Source organism: Erpetoichthys calabaricus, chromosome 2 (genome assembly GCF_900747795.2).
Source record: "Erpetoichthys calabaricus chromosome 2, fErpCal1.3, whole genome shotgun sequence".
NCBI classification, from domain to species: domain Eukaryota; kingdom Metazoa; phylum Chordata; class Cladistia; order Polypteriformes; family Polypteridae; genus Erpetoichthys; species Erpetoichthys calabaricus.
The window spans coordinates 329,223,726-329,244,019 of record NC_041395.2 but is presented as its reverse complement, the minus strand read 5'-3'; the positions used below and the strand labels follow the sequence as shown (position 1 = coordinate 329,244,019).

Below are 20,294 nucleotides of genomic sequence, written 5' to 3'. Positions count from 1 at the left end.
GATTGGTTCCTAGATGCCTCACGGTTTTAAAAATATGGCACTTTGAAATCGGATGAATCTTTTTGAATCACCCTGTATTTTACCGCTGCCATCACAGCGTTATTTCAGTATGTATTTGTTCTTTGGTACACAGTATTAATCCTTGAGGGGAAAATATTGTACTGTATCGATAATTATATGAGGTGAGACACAAAAATAACCGGGTTGGTAAAAAAAATATATTTATTGACGAATTACAGCATTCTAAACACTGTCACCTTCTATATACTCCCCCTCCCGATCTCTACACCATTCCATACGTATCTTCTATTGATTGAAACAGTGCTGGAAGTCTTCTTGCTTGAGGCCTCTGCAACAGGCTTGCCGTTTCGGTCTTCACTTCATCCTTTGAAGAAAAAATGTGTTCCCTTCAGGTCACTTTTGATTTTCGGGAACAAGTAAAAAATCACAGGGAGCTAAACCGGGTGAATAAGTAGGATGATCGAGTACAGGAACGTTTGTGTCAGTCAAGAACTGCTTTACGGAAAAAGCATTGCGTGCGGGAGCGTTGTCTTGTCTTGTCTGGCTGTTCGTTTTTTTTTTCACCCGACATTGTCGCGGCAACTCGTGTAGCAATTGCTGTGCAAATACTGACTGGGCTCTTCACAGGATATACCGAGCCGGTCGGTGGTTTGAGAGGGTGTGTTAGAGGGGATATAGTTCTATGACCTCCAGACGGTTTTCCAGGAAAGTTCCAAGCCCAGTCCAGTTATTTTTGTCTCTTACCTCATATGTCATATGTAAAATGTGATTTGTCGGGAAAGTCATGAGTGGGATACGTTGCCATTTTTTTTTTTTGTTTTGTGTCCTCCTCCAGTCTTCTGTGGGGAAAGGAGCAAGACCTTTTAGATTCGTCAAAAATTTCGATATCCGGTTTTCGACGGATCTCGACGTTTTAGGGTCCCCTGATATCAAAAACCTTGATATCTCCATGATGGGTGTGTGTCTCTTTGTGTGTCACAGTTTCTTGAGGACAGTCTAGACGGAAAAATGCCAAAGTTGAAACTTGAGCCTGTTGTGAGATGGCGATGTGCTGATTCGTTTTTGAGCCAAATCGTGCAGTCTAGAGGAACCCTCAAATATCGTAATTCTGCAATGAATTCTGAATTCTTCTCATCAATTGCTATCACAGTGACCTATTTAGTGATCAGAAAGATCAGCATCAGAGTGGTAAATAATTACAGAAATGTTGTAGAATAATAGTTCAGGTAACTTGGTTCCAGGGGTGCAACGCCTACTGATGCTAACATCCAATTGTTTTTAATTAAAGCCAATAAGAGATCATAAAACTTCTTCATTGCATCCTCACAGCTCCCAGGCTCTTCACGGCTTTCCCTTAACCTTCTACTTCCACGTCTTTTCTGAGGTAGCTGACCTCCTTTGTCTTTATTTGTTCCTCAGGTCGATGTTGGATGGATGCTCTAGAGTTGGCCCTTAGTTGTTCCAGTCTCTACAAGCTGAGTTCATCCAAACAAGTCAAGGATGTGGACCTCAACTGCTCATCAGACTCCTCACACATCCTTAATTTGCTACAGTCTTCCAACCTTTCTGACCAGGAGCTCTTCCAGTAAGTGGACTCTTTGCTGCGACTCTTCCTGGATGTTACTTTCTCTTAAACAGACCTCATCTGAGATGTTTGACTGTTTTTAAGGTGGATGGTCTCTAGGGGGCATCTCAAAAGTTCTAAAATCCCCAGACACAACTGCACAGACTCAGTCCTAGCTTCAGATGACCACCTTTTTTAGGAAGTTACCTTACATGTGCATCTTCTAGTACACAAAACAATACAATCCCTTTTGCTTTTCCTTCCCTTTTCCTCATCTGTTGTCTTCGTTCTTTCCCATCTCAGACTCCCAGAGTGAGAGTAGGTGACTCAGTTTATACAGTCGTGGCAAAACATTTTGGTCCCATTCTTTATTCATGGCTGTGTTCTTAGACAAAATTGTGAGTGAGCCCACTGCCTTGGCTGAGAAGCAACCCCATGTGACATGAATGGTCTCAGGATGCTTTACTGTTGACCTGACACAGGAGTGATGGTAGCGTCGCTCACCTTTTCTTCTCCATATGCACCAAACAATCAGAAAGGGGATTCATCAGAGAAAATGACTTTCCCCCAACAGTCCTCAGTCCATTCCCAGAATATCAGTCTGTCCCTGATGTTTTTCTTGGCTTCTTTGCTGCCCTTCTTGACACCCACCAGGCCATCGCCCAAACGTCTTTGCCTCACTCACACCTGTCTGCTGCCATTCCTGAGCAAGCTCTGCCCTGGTGATGCCCGCAGCTGAGTCCACTTTAGGAGACGCTCCTGGCACTTGCTGGATTTTCTTGAGCACCCTGAAGCCTTCCTCACAACACTTGAACCTCTCTCCTTGAAGGTCTTGATGATCTGATAAATGGCTGATTTAGGTGCAGTCTTACCAGCAACAATAGCCTCGCCTGGGAAGCCCTTTTTGTGCAAAGCAATGACGGTCCTTTTGTGGCAGGGGTGACATACAGTGGGAATGGGTTTGTTGGGGTGAAGTTCATTTTCATGGCAAAGAGGGACTTTGCAATTAATTGCCATTCATCTGATCATGCTTCAGAACATTCTGGAGTCGATGCAAATCGGCATCATAAAAACTGAGGCAGCAAACTTTGTGAAAATGAATATTTGTGTCATTCTCAAAACTTTTGGCCATGACTGTATTTTCATTATACACACATATAGATTGATATACTCGATATAACATTTGTAGCTCCGGCACAGAGTGCCAAATGGACCCTTTGCTCTTTACAAGGCTCTTTTAGGTGGCTCGACATTCTTAAAATGACTGCTCGACTTCGCCACGTAACATCCAGCAAATATTTTCCTTTGGTAAATGGCTTGTACATTAATTAGTAGTTTTGTTCTTGCACAGATATAGATAGATAGATAGATAGATAGATAGATAGATAGATAGATAGATAGATAGATAGATAGATAGATAGATAGATAGATAGATAGATAGATAGATAGATAGATAGATAGATAGATAGATAGATAGATAGATAGATAGATCCATCCATTTCCCAACCCGCTGAATCTGAACACAGGGTCACGGGGGTCTGCTGGAGCCAATCCCGGCCAACACAGGGCACAAGGCAGGAAACAATCCTGGGCAGGGTGCTAACCCACCGCAGAGATAGATAGATAGATACTTTATTAATCCCAAGGGGAAATTCACAATTGTTATTCATAACGAAGCTATTCTGAAATGTCTTCTGTGTGTGTGTGTGTGAGAGAACCTGGATAACTGATACACATTTTTTTCACTTGGTTTTAAAAGGCTGAATGAATCCACACTGAGAAATCACCACATGGAGAACGACACCTGCTCTGACAAATCGGAAAGAGAGACTCACGAGGAGTCTGAAAATGGGACCACAGAGAAGAGCCGGAGGCTGACGGAAGAGAGCGACACCGACCAATCGGAGATACAGACGGACCTCTCACCCGATGTTGTATCCACCATCTACAATGAGCAGACGGAGGAGGAGATGGCCCCGGTACATTTTTAACTTTGTTGTGTCCACCAGTAGAAAATGACACATACTGGGGGATAGTGGCGGGCTTTAGATATGTGTGACATGAGCAGCCACCCAGGGCGGCATCTTGCCAGGGGTGGCACGGGGTGTCTGTACTAAAAAAAATTGGAATGGTGATTGCATCCTGAGCCGTTCATTCCATTGTAAGAGTTAAGGGGCACACACTCCGTAAAGTCTGTGTTACGTACATAGAGGGGCTTGTTTGTGTAATTGAACAGAAACCCATTCATCAAAGCCTAAAACTGTCCATTTGCTATGGACATCGAGGGGGCTCCAAATGGGCTTCAGCTGGTACTGCTGGTTGAAGTTTGTCATTTTTCTTTCCAAAGTTGCGTGGTTGAAGTCACCACATATTATAACTACTAGCCAACCCGCGGCATAGCATACGCCGCATAATTATGTATTGATGGGTGAACACTTCCTGAAAGACACAGTTGTCCAAATGGGGTTGGTTTTGAGGATACGACTGTAGGTGAATGAAAAGATGTAACTCTGGAGAGGGCAACATACAATATAGCGTTTTACACGCTGCATACAGCGATTCACATCGAAACATAGACACTGCTAAGACCATAGGATACCCCTCGCAAACTGTTTTACACGCTGCATACAGCGATTCACATCCGCGACAAACAAATTGTTTTACACGCTGCATACAGTGATTCACATCCGCAACAAACATGATTCTTCTTAGATGGTGCTGTCTTCTTCTTATGGGGTGGGTTTGAGGATACGACTGTAAGGGAACTCTGGAGAGAGCAACATACAATTGTCCGTGACTGAAAACTGGAGGATCGCCGCCGCGCCCCCACTTCCCAGAGCGAGGGACGGGGCTGGACGGTGGGCGCGTGCGGAGGGCAGAACACATCCGTGACAAATATGATTCTTCTTAGATGGTGCTGTCGCGTCCACCCTCGCCCTCGAAGCATACACACTGCCTGGTCATGTGCCCGCTCGCAAGAGCAACTAACAGAGACCCGCCCACCAACTATAAGACCATGGGATACCCCTCACAAACTGTTTTACACGCTGCATACAGCGATTCACATCCGCGACAAACAAACTGTTTTACACGCTGCATACAGCGATTCACATCCGCGACAAACAAACTGTTTTACACGCTGCATACAACGATTCACATCCGCGACAAACATGCTTCTTCAGAGGTGCATGTGGAGTGTAGCAGAGACGAATGCGAATGACGCCCTGTTCTGTGAGTTGCTGCGTCCGAGTTGGTGGGCGTGGCTCCGTCCTGCGTGCTTCCATGGGTGTCTTGCTTGCGCTGGCGGCGGCTTAGTGAATTATATATATATATATATATATATATAGATAGGAAATCTGATAAATGAGGAGACCATTCAGTCCATCAAGCCCATTAGTTTAGCTAATAGCTAAGCTGTCTCAGTATCTCCTCCAGATTCTTCTTAAAGGTTCTCCAGGTTTCTGCTTCAACTCCATGTCTCGATAGTTTGTTCCAGAGTCCCACAACTCTTCGTGTAAAGAAGCGCTTCCTGACTTCTGTTTTAAAGGCACTTCACCTTAATTTCCACCAATGTCCACGAGTATGTGATTCATCCTTAAGCTGAAGGGATGTCGTTGATCTACTTAATCAATGCCTTTGAGGATTTTAAATACCCGGATAAGATCCGCATGCAGTCTCCTCTGCTTGAGACTAAGCAGGATTAATTCTCTGAGTCTGTCACAGTAGGACATGCCCTTTACTCCCATGATGCACTTGGTTGCTCTCCTCAAGCATCAGCTTCTATATTGCTGCTATGTCTTTAATGTATTATGGTGTCCAGAACTGCACACAGGACTCCAGATGTGGTCTTCACTAGTGCATTATATGCAGGGTCTTAACGATTCATCATTAGAGTGTTGGTAACGCAGTGATTCATTTCTCTTGCTGGTTCTCCATTTGTAGATGGAGGAATACGTGTAAACATTACTAAGGATGAAGTAACTTGTCTCCCTAGGCAGGTAATGCAAACAAGTTCCTAATGCCAGTATTTCAATACTTGGAAAGGCAAGTCAAACATTGAGGAAAGAATAACAAGAATAGGAACACTTAAAGCAGGCAGCAATAAAAGTGAAGAACAAGGAGCAGCCAAATCCAGAACTAGAACTTCTGCTGGTCATCATCACTGTTTTTATGGTGTAAGCCTCCTGCCAGTCGACAATTGCAATGTGATTAACTGACACCCGTGAAAAACTCCGGTCAGAACGCCTGGCTACATCTAAAAGCCTAAACACAATTGTTGTAAAAAACTTGACTTCACTTTCACTCCACTTTACTGTCAAGGTTTGCAGTGGCAATATGGGCAGAACAGGCCTCTCTATCCTCAGCAACTTTCCAGGGGAACCCATGGCAGTTGACATATAATCTCACCATTCTCTTGTCCCAAGTGGCTGACCAGATGGTGCACCTCTTGAGAAAAGACAGAAACTCCATAACAGCCCCTGGATGTGAGGCTCAACTGTTGGACAGTTTGTTTGGTCTAATAATCCAGCGCAGGCTTTCTTCAGGAGGGTATCCAGAAGCCATACCATGTTGACTTCAGAAGAGGTCATCCACCTGAAGCTAAGCATGTTCAGGCCAGTACCTGAATGGGAGACCAACCAGGAAAAACTTGACTTGCTATTGGAAGAGGTGTTGGTGAAGCCAACAGGGGGCGCTTACCCTGTGGCCTGAAGGTGGATCCCAATGCCCCAGTGCAGTAATGGGAACACTGTGCTGTAAAAATGGCTCCACCTTTGAATGAGACATAAAACCGAGGTCCTGACTCTCTGTGGTCATTGAAGATCACTGAACATCCTTCATAAAGAGCGAGGTGTTTCCCGATGTCCTGGCTAAATTGCCTACCACCACCTAGTCATTCTGGCCCCCTAGTCACCCCCTGTCTCTAATTGGCTACTCTCTAAACACTTCACCACCTAACAGCTCATGTGTGGTGAGCATTCTGGTGCAATAATGTCTGCTGTTGCATCCTCCAGGTGGATGCTGCACATTAGTAGTGGTTGAAGTGGCTCCACACTCACTGTGTAAAGCACTTTGAGTACCTTGAAAAGCGTTACATAAATGTAATGAATTTATTGTAAAAAGTGATTGCCATAATGGATAGAACCCAACTTAGTTTGTATGCAGCAGTAGGCAGGGTTATAGCAAACAAAAGCCATCAGTGGAAACCATGGATGAAACCCGCATCAACGTGTGATGTACTGTTAACCATTTAGACCCAACGTCTACTTCCAGAAACAGCCCATTGGGCCTTAGGCTCTTAAACAATTTGGCTACAAAACAATGAAATGCAACAACATCAACAACATTGATTTGTATTGATTTTCATATAAATGATGTACTGTAGCTCAAAGTTCTTTACAAGATGCCAAACAAGTAGTCGCTGTACATGCAAAAGAAAAACAAATGAAAATGTGATAAGGAAAATAATGCTTATATCTACAATATAATAAAACACTAAGGGCTGTGAGTCCAGTCCCTCTGAGCAATCTGATTGGTCCGTTTACCTTTGGAGACACAATGAAATGAGGAAGTGTGTGTGTGAGATACACAAGGAAGAGTAATGGCATAGGGGCCACACTGAAGGGGAGTCACCTTCAAAGATGAACGGGAGGTGAGAAAGGCGCCTCGTAAATAAGCAGGCTTAACGGGAACACGCCTGAGAGAGGGAGCACCGGCGAAGACACGTTTAGACAACACGCAAATACAGAGGAAAGGCGCTGAAGGTACACGTGAGCAAGATAAACTCATCTGTGAATTATTCTGCTGCCTGTCTACTACAGGTACTGTGGATAGTAGTATGTGAAAAAAAAAAATAATGCGCACTTGAACAAAACAGATATATACAATACAATACAGTGAAACCTCGAGATACGATCACCTCTGTATACGAGAAATTCAAGATACGAGGAAAGTATGAGTGAAAAATTTGGATCTAAATACGAGCATTGCGAGCCACGAGCCAGGCTGTGGGTATGCGTGACGCGTTTCCCGATCCGCCTCGACTCGGGGATTCACCCAAGCTGACGCTGCCCGCCCGTCAGCTCACTCAGTGTTCCTTGTTCTCCCGTAGCGTGAGGATCTACGCGTTTGTGCGCTTGTGATTTCATTGGTTTTTTTTGCATTTAACGTGAAAATAATTATTCCACGATGCCTCTCAAGAAGATTGTTGCCTCAGATAGTGCTGCAAAGAAAAAAAGGGAAGCCATGGCCATTGAAATTAAGAAAGAAATCATACATAAACATGACAGCCTTCCTGAATCAGAGGAGGACTCTCCTTCCCCACAGTAACCCGTTTCCTCCTCCCCACCTCCCTATCGTCTCCCTCAAGCCAGCCAGGACTCTTCATAAAGGTAAACTACAGTTATATTATTTACCAGTGTTATTTATTAAAGGTAAACTACAGTATATATTATTTATCAGTGTTATTTGTTAGGAAAATTGATTTTTATGTTGATATTTTTGGGGGTGCGGAACGGATTAACTGGATTTCCATTATTTTCAATGGGGAAGTTTGTTCTAGATACGAGAAATTCGCTATACGAGCTCAGTGCTGGAATGAATTAAACTCGTATCTCGAGGTTCCACTGTACAATACAATTTATTTTTGTAGAGCCCAAAATCACACAAGAAGTGCCGCAATGGGCTTTAACAGGCCCTGCCTCTTGACAGCCCCCCAGCCTTGATGCTCTAAGAAGACAAGGAAAACTCCTATTAGGGAACAAAATGGAAGAAACCTTGGGAAAGGCAGTTCAAAGAGAGACCCCTTTCCAGGTAGGTTGGGCATGCAGTGGGTGTCAAAAGAAGGAGGTCAATACAATACAATACAGTATAAAAATAAAAATTTTAGAAGTACGGAGCAGAATTTAACAGTAGATGATATCACATGATAAGTGAGTCCTGGAGACCTCATCCATCAAGCTGACTCCACCATTTGGCCATTCCACGGTTGAAACAGTGCTGGGCCAACCAATCCGATGAAAGGACTCCTCCTTCCCATGATTCCTGCGATCCTCCATCAGGGATGACTTTACCTTAGGCAGGCAAAACAATTTGGCAGGTGGGCCGTGGCACCAAGTGCCACATTTGAGTACCGAGAAGAGAAACAGAATAGGTGAGGGTTAATAACAAGTTCTAACTATCATGTTACTTTGTTGTTAGCCATTAGCACTAAAACATGAGATGCAGTCTGTACAGTTAAGCAGCAGCTCTAGTCAGGGTGTGCTAAACTGAAGTAGTGAGTTTTCAGCCGGGATTTAAAAGCTGGGACCAAAGGGGCATCTCTTATAGTAGCAGGAAGACCATTCCACAGTTTAGGGGCCCTGTAACTAAAAGCTCGACCTCTCACTGTTATTTTATTAATCCTTGGAAACATAAGCAGACCGGCATCTTGAGATCTTAATGTGCAGTCTGGTTTGTAAGTCATGATAAGTTCAGACAAGTAAGCCGGACCTCGGCCATTTAATGCTTTATATGTTACAAGGAGGATTTTGAAATCTGCCCTAAACTTAACCGGGAGCCAGTGTAAGGGTTTAAGAACTGGAGTTATGTGTTTGTATTTTCTTGTTCTTGTAATAATTACATAATTAAGAGTCCTTAAATTTAGAGTTGTCTCTAAATGATGATCTGAAGGTCAGAAAAAAAACAAAATCCGTAGGGGATCCAGGCCAACAGACCGCACAGCCCCCACTGGACATTCTGCCTAATATAAATCTTCTTAACTCTTTGATGTCTAAATATTTTTTCCATAACACTTCATTTTTCTGAAAAGCACACAAAGCAATGGTTTCACACATAATTCAACATAAAACATCTGTTGCTGCATGCTGTGGATGCTGTTGGTGCCTGTTCGGCGTCTCTGTGGCTGCATAGGAGCATCTCGATGGACAGCTGTTTTGGTGCGGCAGGTGGGCAACGGTGGCAGTTGCATTCTGGTTTGTACCTCATCATCGTAAGGGACAATCCACACAGGCAAATGTTACCATAGGCCCATCAGCTACATGAATGTGTTCAGCACCACGATCTGCTGGGGACTGATCAGCTGACCTCACTTTCATTTTCGATCTTCATCTCCAGATTACTTGCATCAAGTCAGAATCCAGTTCAGCGATAATATGCAAAATGTTTTGCACAGACTATTTTGCTGTTGCGCTTTCGCTTTGGTCTCTCGGCAGATGTCGATGCCATATAGGTTGTTTGCACTATGCTACTCCTGCACACGCAGGGATCCGAGGTCCAATGAACAAGGCTAACTTTCCTTCTAGCAAAGAGAATCGAACTAAAACGTAACGGCAAGTTTTTGTCACAGTTTACAGCTAATTAACGTCTTCTAATCCCGAATTTCGACAAAAGTCAACGTCTGTCCTGAAAGAGTTAAGTGTTTTTTTAATGAGGATTCGGTGCAGTGGGTCTTGTGGCAGGTTGGGTGATCCGCTTTCATTCAAACATTAAAAACATCACAAGTAGCTGCACAGGACTTTGATCAGATGGTGTATTTGCAGAACGCCACCACAGAAGAACTGGAAAAGAAAACAGAGATAAAGACCGCAGAATCATGGAAGAGTGTAATAATTCAACTCATATTGTGGGGAACAACCCTGACACAGAGAGGCGGACACCGATGGTTCACCAACCAACACACGTTTATTCATATTTACAGTTTGCTGTGACGCACACACAACCCAATACTTCCCCAGAGTCCAGGCCTCTCTGCAATGCCTCTCCCTCAGGTCCGCCTCCACTCCTCTCCTCCTGAGCTCTTGCCTTTTTCCTCCCGACTCCAGCCATCAAATGAAGGGAGGCGGCCCCTTTTATGTTCACCCGGAGGTGCTCCAGGTGCTTCCCAATAAGCGACTGCCGGCACTCCCTGGTGTGGCAGTAGTGCCGGCTGTGCAGCTGGAAGCACTCCGGGTGTCCCTGGTCTTCTTCCCTCCAGCACTTCCGGGTGTGGCAGAAGTGCTGAGAGCCAGGGCTCCTCAGGCATTCGGGCGCCCCCCGGCGATGACCACGGCCCCTATAGGGTTGAGCTTCTAAGCTCTGTTCCCGTGGTCCCCATAGCCACCAGGGTGGTCGCCCCCTTGTGGTCTGGAGGAGGTGTAATCCCTCCTCCGGTTCTTCTGGGCGTCCCGGCTGAACACACCCCCACCCGCTCGCCACAATATCTAGTTTATTAAGGGTAAAATTAAAAGAGTTACTGAAAGGCCAAATTTAAAAAAGTTGTTCTTTTAGGTGTTTATTTAAAACGGTTCACAGTGTTAGCCTGGCATCTCTCTATTAGTAACTAACCTATAACAGCACAAGGCCGCCCGCCCACTTCTTTTAAGTTTGGCACTTGGAATAAGAAGCAGACCACCATTAGATGATCGAAGGTTATAACTTGGATTATAGGAGGACAGGAACGCCAAAATATAGGAAGGAGCAAAAATGTTTAAATCTTTATATATTATTAGTAGAATTTTAAAGCCATTTCTAAAAGACACAGGTAACCAATGTAGCGATGCTAAGACTGGTGTGATGCACTCAGATTTTCTTTTTCTGGTTGAGATTTTTGGTGCTGCATTCTGAACTAACTTGCAACCGATTGATGTCCTTCTTAGGTAGACAATTTGGTCAACTAAAAACAAAAACGTGAATTCATTTCTCGGCATCCTGCAACGTTGGAAAAGTCTACTTTTGCAGTGTTCCTTCAATGGAAAAATGCAACCCTAGTAACCTGTGATTTAAAGTTTAGGTCAGAGTCACATGATGACACCTAAATTTGTTATTTGCTCCTTGAGCTTTAATTATAAGAGTTATTAGTTCTAATACCCTCATTATTTCCATTGTTACTAATGACTAAGACTGCTATAAAAAGCTAACAAATGCTAAATCTTGTTTACTTCTTTCTGCACTATTTCTAATGATTTTTTTTCCTTGTCTTTTCTGACATCATCCCATACCCGGCAGGCTGGCGAGACATCACAAACCGAAACGGTTTCAGAGGAGAACAAGGGACTGATCTGGACATTGCTGAAGCAGCTGCGTCCTGGGATGGACCTGTCACGTGTGGTTCTGCCTACTTTCATTCTTGAACCTCGTTCCTTCTTGGACAAGCTTTCAGATTACTACTACCACGCCAACTTCCTCTCAGAGTATGTCTACTGAATTGTTTCAGATGATGATGGTAACCAGCTGCTCTGTTTTTTTCCCTTCAGTTGGTGAACACTTGGTGGTTCAGCTTGTTGTGAGGGGCACATTTTTTTTTTGTTTATTTTTTCACATGCACAATTTTGTGTTATGTCTCCTTAATCCATATGCCTTCATTTGTTAACAGCTTGTCTTGGCTAATGAGCTTTAAAGTTGAGCCACCTTCACCCATTCTCAGGATCAGATTTAATCTGTTTGTCAGGGATCTGTACGTGAACCTTTAGCCCATTCTGCCTATCTACTGGGAGACGATGCCCATGAAGTGTCTTTACCAGATGCCCAAAGCCCGTCCATGTGGAGTACTGGGTCTTCTGCTGGCCACTAACCCCAGCACTAGAAGAAGTCCATCAACTTTGTGCCTAAACCTCACTTTTCCAATCTTAAGATGCTACTCGCCTTTGGCCACACCGTGTTTGTTCTCGGTTGCAGCATACTGTAGTGGAGGTGACTGTGAGGTGGGTTGGTGATGAACCGCCCCATTCATTCTCAATAGCAAGCCTGCTTGTACCGTTACTCACATAGCAGGAAGTTGTCTCTTGTCAGTACACCAGACGTGTTGATGACTGGTGCCGTCATGCTGTGATAGCGTGTACAGTGCTGTGCAGAAGAGCTCATCTTAACCTTTTGTCTTCACCCTTTAAGAATGTCTCTGAAACACAAATCTGATGCAAGTGCTGGTGATACAGTAAAGAACAGAAAAACCATCACTATTGAAAATAACGTAGAAAGGTAATGTAGTACATCTTCAGGGGATAACATTACACAAAAAAGGAGATCTTGATATGTCCATTCGTATTAAAACATTTACAGTTTCCTATTAGAATAGCTTTTGCTCTGACAACGAATCACATGGACAAACATTCAAAAAAGTCGTTTAATTTAATAGAGAGAAAGAAATTAAATTCACTCAATGGCAGTTATACGTTGCGTTGTCACTATGAAAGTCCAAACACAGAATCAAAATTCAATATGATATTGACGAAAATTTAATTCAAAAAATTGTTTTTACGGACGTTTTACAGGAAAAGTGTAAGTTTAAAAATTATTTGTGTGTTAATTTCAAAGTTAAACAGAACAAATTTGTATACCGTAACGAATACCTCTAACGCAACATGAAACATAATTTACTTTCAAATTATTACGTTTTACTATTTTTTAATATGGTTAATTACTTGCTGTAATGTAAAATAGTTAATTCTATTATGCATCTGTAACAATAACAATCTGTTTAAATTGTACATCCCCATATGCAAGTGGCAGAACCGCAAAGAGGCTAGCGCATAGTGCAGGCACAGCGGTTGGCAAGCGAAGTGACCAGGGGACAACACCCCCTAGTATTTATAAAACATAAGAATATGATCATAGGTGTCATTTTTATTTTCAAACTCATGGTTTAACTCTTCTATGTGCAGTTTAATGACATCAGAGTGTTTTGACACAGGAGAACTCCTTAACCTCCTTGACAAAGTTTTCTGCCTTAACCGGGTTATTCCTCCTAAACTAATTATTTTTTTGCATGTAAAGACACTGATTGTTATTGATGAGCATGTTATACAAAGAATAAATCTTATTTTATAAAGATTCTTCAATGCCCTTTTTTTGTGTCTAGCCAGGGTTTTTGATGGATTTCTCCCTCTTTTGGGCATTTTTATATATTGCTTTAGGAATGTATGTGGTTTGGGACTACTGGTTTATGATGGTTTTGCTCAGAAGTTGTTTCTGCGTGTTCTTCATTCCACAGGGCGGCTCTTGAACAGGATGCTTACTGTAGAATGAAGCACGTACTGAAGTGGTATCTGTCCGGATTTTACAAGAAGCCAAAGGTCAGTGTGAAAACTCTTTGAGAGTCAAGAGTGTAAAAGTCTTAATGCCAGCCTGATCAGTAAGAACAGCAGCAGTTAGTACTTGTGTCATGTATTCTTACTTGCATGTCCAACCAACATGAAACACATCACCTCTCTCCAGTGCCATGATAAACAAGAATGAATTAAAATATTGTATATATACTTGTGTACAAGTCGGGCCTTGAAACCCAAAAAATCGATCATAAAATCAGACCCCGACTTATACGCCCGTTCAAAAATGTGACCCTTATTTTTTTTTTTTTTACATTTTCTTGCCTCTTCCAATCTCGCACCAGTTTCTCAGACACATCAAATTTTGTTGCAGCAGCTCAGTTACCAATTTCTTTTGCCACGTCAAATACTTTTAATTTAAAACCAGCTTTGTATTTTCTTCTGATCAAACGCTCCATCGTAGATCAGGGATGCTGTTACGATAAAGGTGTCAAATACAAAAAACACAAAACAGTGCAAATGTCTTTTCAGAATAGTTTGGGTATTACCGTGTGGTCAAGTAGGCACAATACATAGAAAAACAAGGCCCTGTGCTCCGTGGTTCCTCTCTCAGATGGGCATTAGTATATCATAAACTCTTGGACCAGTAGGGTGAGTTTTCCAGATTCGACTTATACGACCGACATTATACAATACCGGAAATTTTACGGTGAAATCAAGTCCCGACTTATCAGCGGGAGAACTTTACCGCGAGTATATACGGTACATCACTTAATTTAATAGAAAATTCATAACCTGCTCTCCTCATGTATCCCTTGGTTATATTACATTAATAGACCACGTATCCTCTATCATTCACAATCCAGCATTGACCACCATCTTGGTTAAACCCATCCCTGTTCCAGTTTACATCTCTGGCTGCCGTCCTTCAAGACGAAATTACAGTGTCACCCTCAAGTAACGTCATACACAGAACCGTAGACACATGGAATAAGTGACCAAAGTAGTGTGGTGGACAGTAGAACTCAGCTTGATGTTATTTTGGAAAGATTAAGTGGATAGGACTGGCGAGCTTTTTTGGACTGAATGGTCTGTTCGTGTCTCAGTTGTTCTAATGTTCTAACAAACTCCTTGTGTTCCATTTGTTTTACCACCTAATTACTCTATCAGTCAAAAGTGTTAGAACACTCGTAATTTTTCCTGTTTTTATTGAATTTAAACAATTCAAGTCTAGTGAATAACCTGAAATGTTGCAAAGGTGGGTGGTGAACAGGCAGACATTTATAAAAACAACAGTTCAGGGTAAGGTAAGTAGGGTAGGGTACGTTTTTATGCTTTCCGTTTCCATTAGAGGCCCATGCCCTATAGGGTTCATTGTAAAGCACCAGGACTGGCTTGTATTTTTTGAAATCTATAGAAAACGTTAAACTTTGCAACACAATTTCATGTGGCAAATAAATGTATAACTTAAGAAATGGAGACCATTCAGTCCATCAAGCCCATTTGTTTAGCTAATAGCTAAAATGTCCCAGCATCTCATCCAGATTCTTCTTAAATAATTGTAAAGAAATAACTTCGACTTGAAAAATGCCAAATGGATCCTTTATTTAAGCTGTTAAAATACAAGCGAACAATTTCTGCTGGTGTCCAACTTTTGTTGATTACTTACAAATTCTCTGTCTGTATAAAAGCAGCGATGGGACAGACTGTAGCTACCCCCTCTGAAGCAAGAAAAAAGGCAGTTAACAAAGGCAAACAAACAGACGGACCATTACAACCCTTAAAACAAAAGTGCAGGTCTTTCTTTTAATGAAATTGCAAAGAAAGCCAAGACATCAGCAAGTACAGTTTCCTACACCATGAAACGGGACTTGAAAACTTGAGGAAACTCGGACAGGAGCAGGTCTGGCAGACCCAAAGCCACCACAGAATCCGAAGACAACTTTGTGTGAGTCAGCAGCTTGTGTGATGGGCACCTCACAAGATCAGAGCTCCAAGCAAGTGGGCCAAGTGAAACCCAGTGCCAGCAAAGCAGTGGGTCCAGATGGAGTATCGCCACGACTGCTGAAGGCCTGTGCGCTGGAGCTGAGGAGTCCTCTACAGCACATCTTCAACCTGAGCCTGGAACAGGGGAGAGTCCCGAGGCTTTGGAAAATATCTTGTATCACCCCAGTCCCAAAAGTATCACGTCCTAGTGAGCTGAACGACTTCCGGCCTGTCGCTCTGACGTCACATATGACGAAGACCATGAAGCGGCTGCTGCTTCACCACCTGAGGCCACAGGTACGCCACACCCTCGACCCTCTGCAGTTTGCATACCAGGAGAAGGTGGGAGCGGAGGATGCCATCATCTACATGCTACACCGATCCCTCTCCCACTTGGACAGAGGCAATGGTGCTGTAAGAATTATGTTCCTGGACTTCTCTAGCGCCTTCAACACCATCCAACCTCTGCTCCTTAGGGACAAACTGACAGAGATGGGAGTAGATTCATACCTGGTGGCATGGATCGTGGATTATCTTACAAACAGACCTCAGTATATGAGTCTCAGGAACTGCAGGTCTGACATTGTGGTCAGCAACACAGGAGCACCGCAGGGGACTGTACTTTCTCTGGTCCTGTTCAGCCTATATACATTGGACTTCCAATACAACTCGGAGTCCTGCCACATGCAAAAGTTCGCTGATGACACTGCTATCGTGGGCAGCATCAGGAGTGGGCAGGAGGAGGAGTATAGGAACCTCATCAAGGACTTTGTTAAATGGTGCAACTCAAACCACCTACAACTGAACACCAGCAAAACCAAGGAGCTGGTGGTGGATTTTAGGAGGACCAGACCCCTCATGGACCACGTGATCATCAGAGGTGACTGTGTGCAGAGGGTGCAGACCTATAAATACCTGGGAGTGCAGCTGGATGATAAATTGGACTGGACTGCCAATACTGATTCTCTGTGCAAGAGAGGGCAGAGCCGGCTATACTTCCTTAGAAGGCTGGCGTCCTTCAACATCTGCAATAAGATGCTGCAGATGTTCTATCAGACGGTTGTGGCAAGCGCCCTCTTCTATGCCGTGGTGTGCTGGGGAGGCAGCATTAAGAAGAAGGACGCCTCACACCTGGACAAACTGGTGAGGAAGGCAGGCTCCATTGTAGGCACGGAGCTGGACAGTTTGACATCTGTGGCAGAGCGACGGGCGCTGAGCAGGCTCCTGTCAATCATAGAGAATCCACTGAACAGGATCATCTCCAGACAGAAGAGCAGCTTCCGCGACAGACTGCTGTCACCGTCCTGCTCCACTGACAGACTGAGGAGATAGTTCCTCCCCCACACTATGCGACTCTTCAATTCCACCCGGGGGGGTAAACGTTAACATTTAACATTATACATAGTTATTGTCTGTTTTTACCTGCATTTGTATTACTCTTTAATTTAATATTGTTTTTGTATCAGTATGCTGCTGCTGGAGTATGTGAATTTTCCCTTGGGATTAATAAAGTATCTATCTATCTATCTATCTATCTATCTATCTATCTATCTATCTATCTATCTATCTATCTATCTATCTATCTATCTATCTATCTATCTATCTATCAATTATAATGCCTTTCCTATCTATCTATCTATCTATCATCTATCTATCTATCTATCTATCTATCTATCTATCTATCTATCTATCTATCTATCTATCTATCTATCTATCAATTATAATGCCTTTCCTATCTATCTATCTATCTATCTATCTATCTATCTATCTATCTATCTATCTATCTATCTATCTATCTATCTATCTATCTATCTATCTATCTATCTATCTATCTATCTATCTATCTATCTATCTATCTAGTAAGCAAGAGTCACTTTCAACTGTGAAGAGAAGACTTCAAGCTGCTGCTTTGATGGGTCAAGTGGTAGAAAGAAAGCCATTGCTAAAATAGTCTATTAAAACCTGAAAATGGGGGTTTTCTAAAACTATGAACAGGCATTATATTTAGCTTTATTACTGCTTTGATTTTTGCCTTATTGCTCCCTAGTGGTTAACACTATTATTACTGCTATGTTTATTGCAATATTGCCCCCCAGTGGCTGATGTTTTAAGAGAGAGAGTGATGGTCTGGGCCTCTGTGGCTGCCTTACTCGTTGAACCCAGGACCCTCGATAATCGTGTACCGTGATGAGCCGGGCCAACGAGGACACAAATAGACAAGAGTTTGTGTGCAAAAGTGCTTTCCAACAAAAGACAAAATGCAAAATAGTGCAGTACAGGTGGTCTTAATAATAAATAAATTTAATAAATGATCCATAAGTTTCAAAATGCATAAAAAAGGAATGTCATATATACAGTAGATAAAACCAGTTAAAATCCCTCTGCAGCATATCTATGAAAGTACCTTCAGTTGTTTCAGCCTTGCACCCCCGAATCAGTAAACCTTGACCACATCAGAATCCCCTCCTTCCCGACTAGTACAGCAAGCGATAAATTGCTCACCCCGTTAACTGCATATTCACGCCGCATCTCTAATGGCCACGCTGACTGCCGTAGATCTCATGGCGAATCTTTCCCATCTTCACTGTTCTGCTTCAGCAGCCCTGATGGCCTTCTTCCCGAACTCGACTGCCCCTGCTGCTCCAATACTGCAACCTCTGGACTTTGCAGGGAACCCTCTCTGACTCCTCCAACTGGTGATTGTTCTGGTTCTCCTGCCCCTTCATTCACGTCACAAGCTTGATGCTTCATGCAGCCCCAGAGAATTTCTTGGTGTTCGAGATTGTTTGGACCTTTCATGCAGTCTCTTGCTCGCCCCATAACTGTTCTTACAAATGGACGTCCACAACTTCATAAACTCAAACTCTTCTCCCCACCACCCAGTTTTTCTTTATCATCTCTCTCTTTCTTTCATCCTCCCACACTCAGGGTTTCTTTTATTTCTGCGTGGGCAACCCATTACAACCCATGGAGAGTCAGTGAGGAAAGTGAAACCAATCATGCCCTCATGTGCAAGTGCGATCAAGTCCTGATCTCCCCATTACATATCCTGGGGTAGCACGAACACACACACGCATACAGAGCCCAAGCCACGCTGTTTTTATTCATAATATCCACCGCCACAGACTTCTGTCATCACAGAGTGGTCACCAGTCGCCAAGGAGCTGACTCGTCCATTAGTTCCTGTCACTGATACTACCTGCAGATTTGGCTGTATTACTGCTATTATAAGGCACAGTATCGCCCCCTGTTGTCCAGTACTACTGTGTGGCTGATTGTATTAGTGTTACAAGAGGTCACATGCCCTAATGCAGGGGTCTTGCAAAGTCGCTGCTGGAGGGCCGTAACGTCTGCAGGTTTTTGTTCCAACCCAATTCCTTAAGTCAGTTCTTACTGTTGAGCCACGTATTGCTCAAGCAGCATGTTTAGACTTCAATTTAGTTGTCTCACTTGTTAAGATTCCCCATCCTTAACACCTTTTTTTAGTCCTAAATACTGGCTGTAACCACCAGGAGGCGCCCCCAGCACAATTTTGGGTTCAAATAAAACATTTGTCTACCACAGTTTTCCAATAATTAGCCTTCCCAAAGATCAATATCACAATTGCAAATGAGATCGATTTCTTCCCTCCTTCTTAAAGAGTGTGGCCCACTGCCTCCTGAGGTAGTGGGCTGCTTTTCAAGCAAGACCCAGGACTGCTTTTGGTGTCCCACGCTGCATGTCAGGAGCACTTCACGAGGAAACCAGTATTGTCTTCCCCAGGCAGTGGCACCTTCTGGCGCTCAATGTCCCCCAACAGGGCTGTACTTCCACACTCCAATTCCCATGGAGCACTGCAGGTTTCCTGATTGGGATCAGCCTCGAGGAACATTGCTGCCTTCCATTTGGAGGTATTAACTGCTCCTGGAATCCACGTTCACCCAGCCCGTTCATTACAGTTGTGGCCAAAAGTTCTGAGAATGACCCAAGTGTTGGTTTTCACAAAGTCTGCTGCTTCAGTGTTTTTAGATCTTTTTGTCAGATTTTTCTGTGATATGCTGAAGTAGAGCATTTCATAAGTTTCATAGGCTTTTATTGACAATGACATGATGTTTAGGCAAAGAGTCAATATTTTGCAATTCACCCTGGCAGGGTGTCCATCAACTTCTGAGCCAAATCCTGACTGATGGCAGCTGCCCATTCTTGCAGAATCAATGCTTGGAGTTTGTCAGAATTTTTGGGTTTTTGTTTGTCTACCCACCTCTTGAGGATTGACCACAAGTTCTCAATGGGATTAAGATCTGGGGAGTTTCCTGGCCACGGACCAAAAATTTTGAGGTTTTGTTCCCTGAGCCACTTAGTTGTCACTTTTGCCTTATGGCCTGGTGCTCCATCATGCATTGTTGGTCACCAAACTGTTCTTGGATGGTTCGGAGAAGTTCCTCTCAGAGGATGTTTTGGTCTGATTCATTATGCAGGGCTGTGTTCTTAGGCCAAATTGTGAGTGAGCCCACTGCCTTGACTGAGAAGCAACCCCCACGTTACATGAATGGTTTCAGGATGCTTTACTGTTGGCCTGACAAGGGACTGATGGTAGCGCCGCTCACCTTTTCTTCTCCAGATATCCCAAACAATCAGCAAGGGGATTCATCAGAGAAAATGACTTGGCCCCAGCAGGCCAATCCCTGGACCTTTTGCAGAATATCAGTCTGTCCCTGATGTTTTTC

General features: G+C 43.4%; 1 protein-coding gene across 3 annotated transcripts in view; it reads left to right on the top strand.

Annotated features, from left to right (window-relative positions):
• Positions 1 to 20,294, top strand: part of osbpl5 (oxysterol binding protein-like 5) — a 277,145-nt gene that overhangs the window by 188,008 nt on the left and 68,843 nt on the right. For all 3 annotated transcript variants that reach the window (XM_051923425.1, XM_051923426.1, XM_051923427.1), the window contains exons 9-12: positions 1,441 to 1,606; positions 3,345 to 3,564; positions 11,567 to 11,751; positions 13,548 to 13,629. In XM_051923425.1, the coding sequence (XP_051779385.1) occupies positions 1,441 to 1,606; positions 3,345 to 3,564; positions 11,567 to 11,751; positions 13,548 to 13,629 (653 nt within the window). The remainder of the gene's footprint in view (positions 1 to 1,440; positions 1,607 to 3,344; positions 3,565 to 11,566; positions 11,752 to 13,547; positions 13,630 to 20,294) is intronic.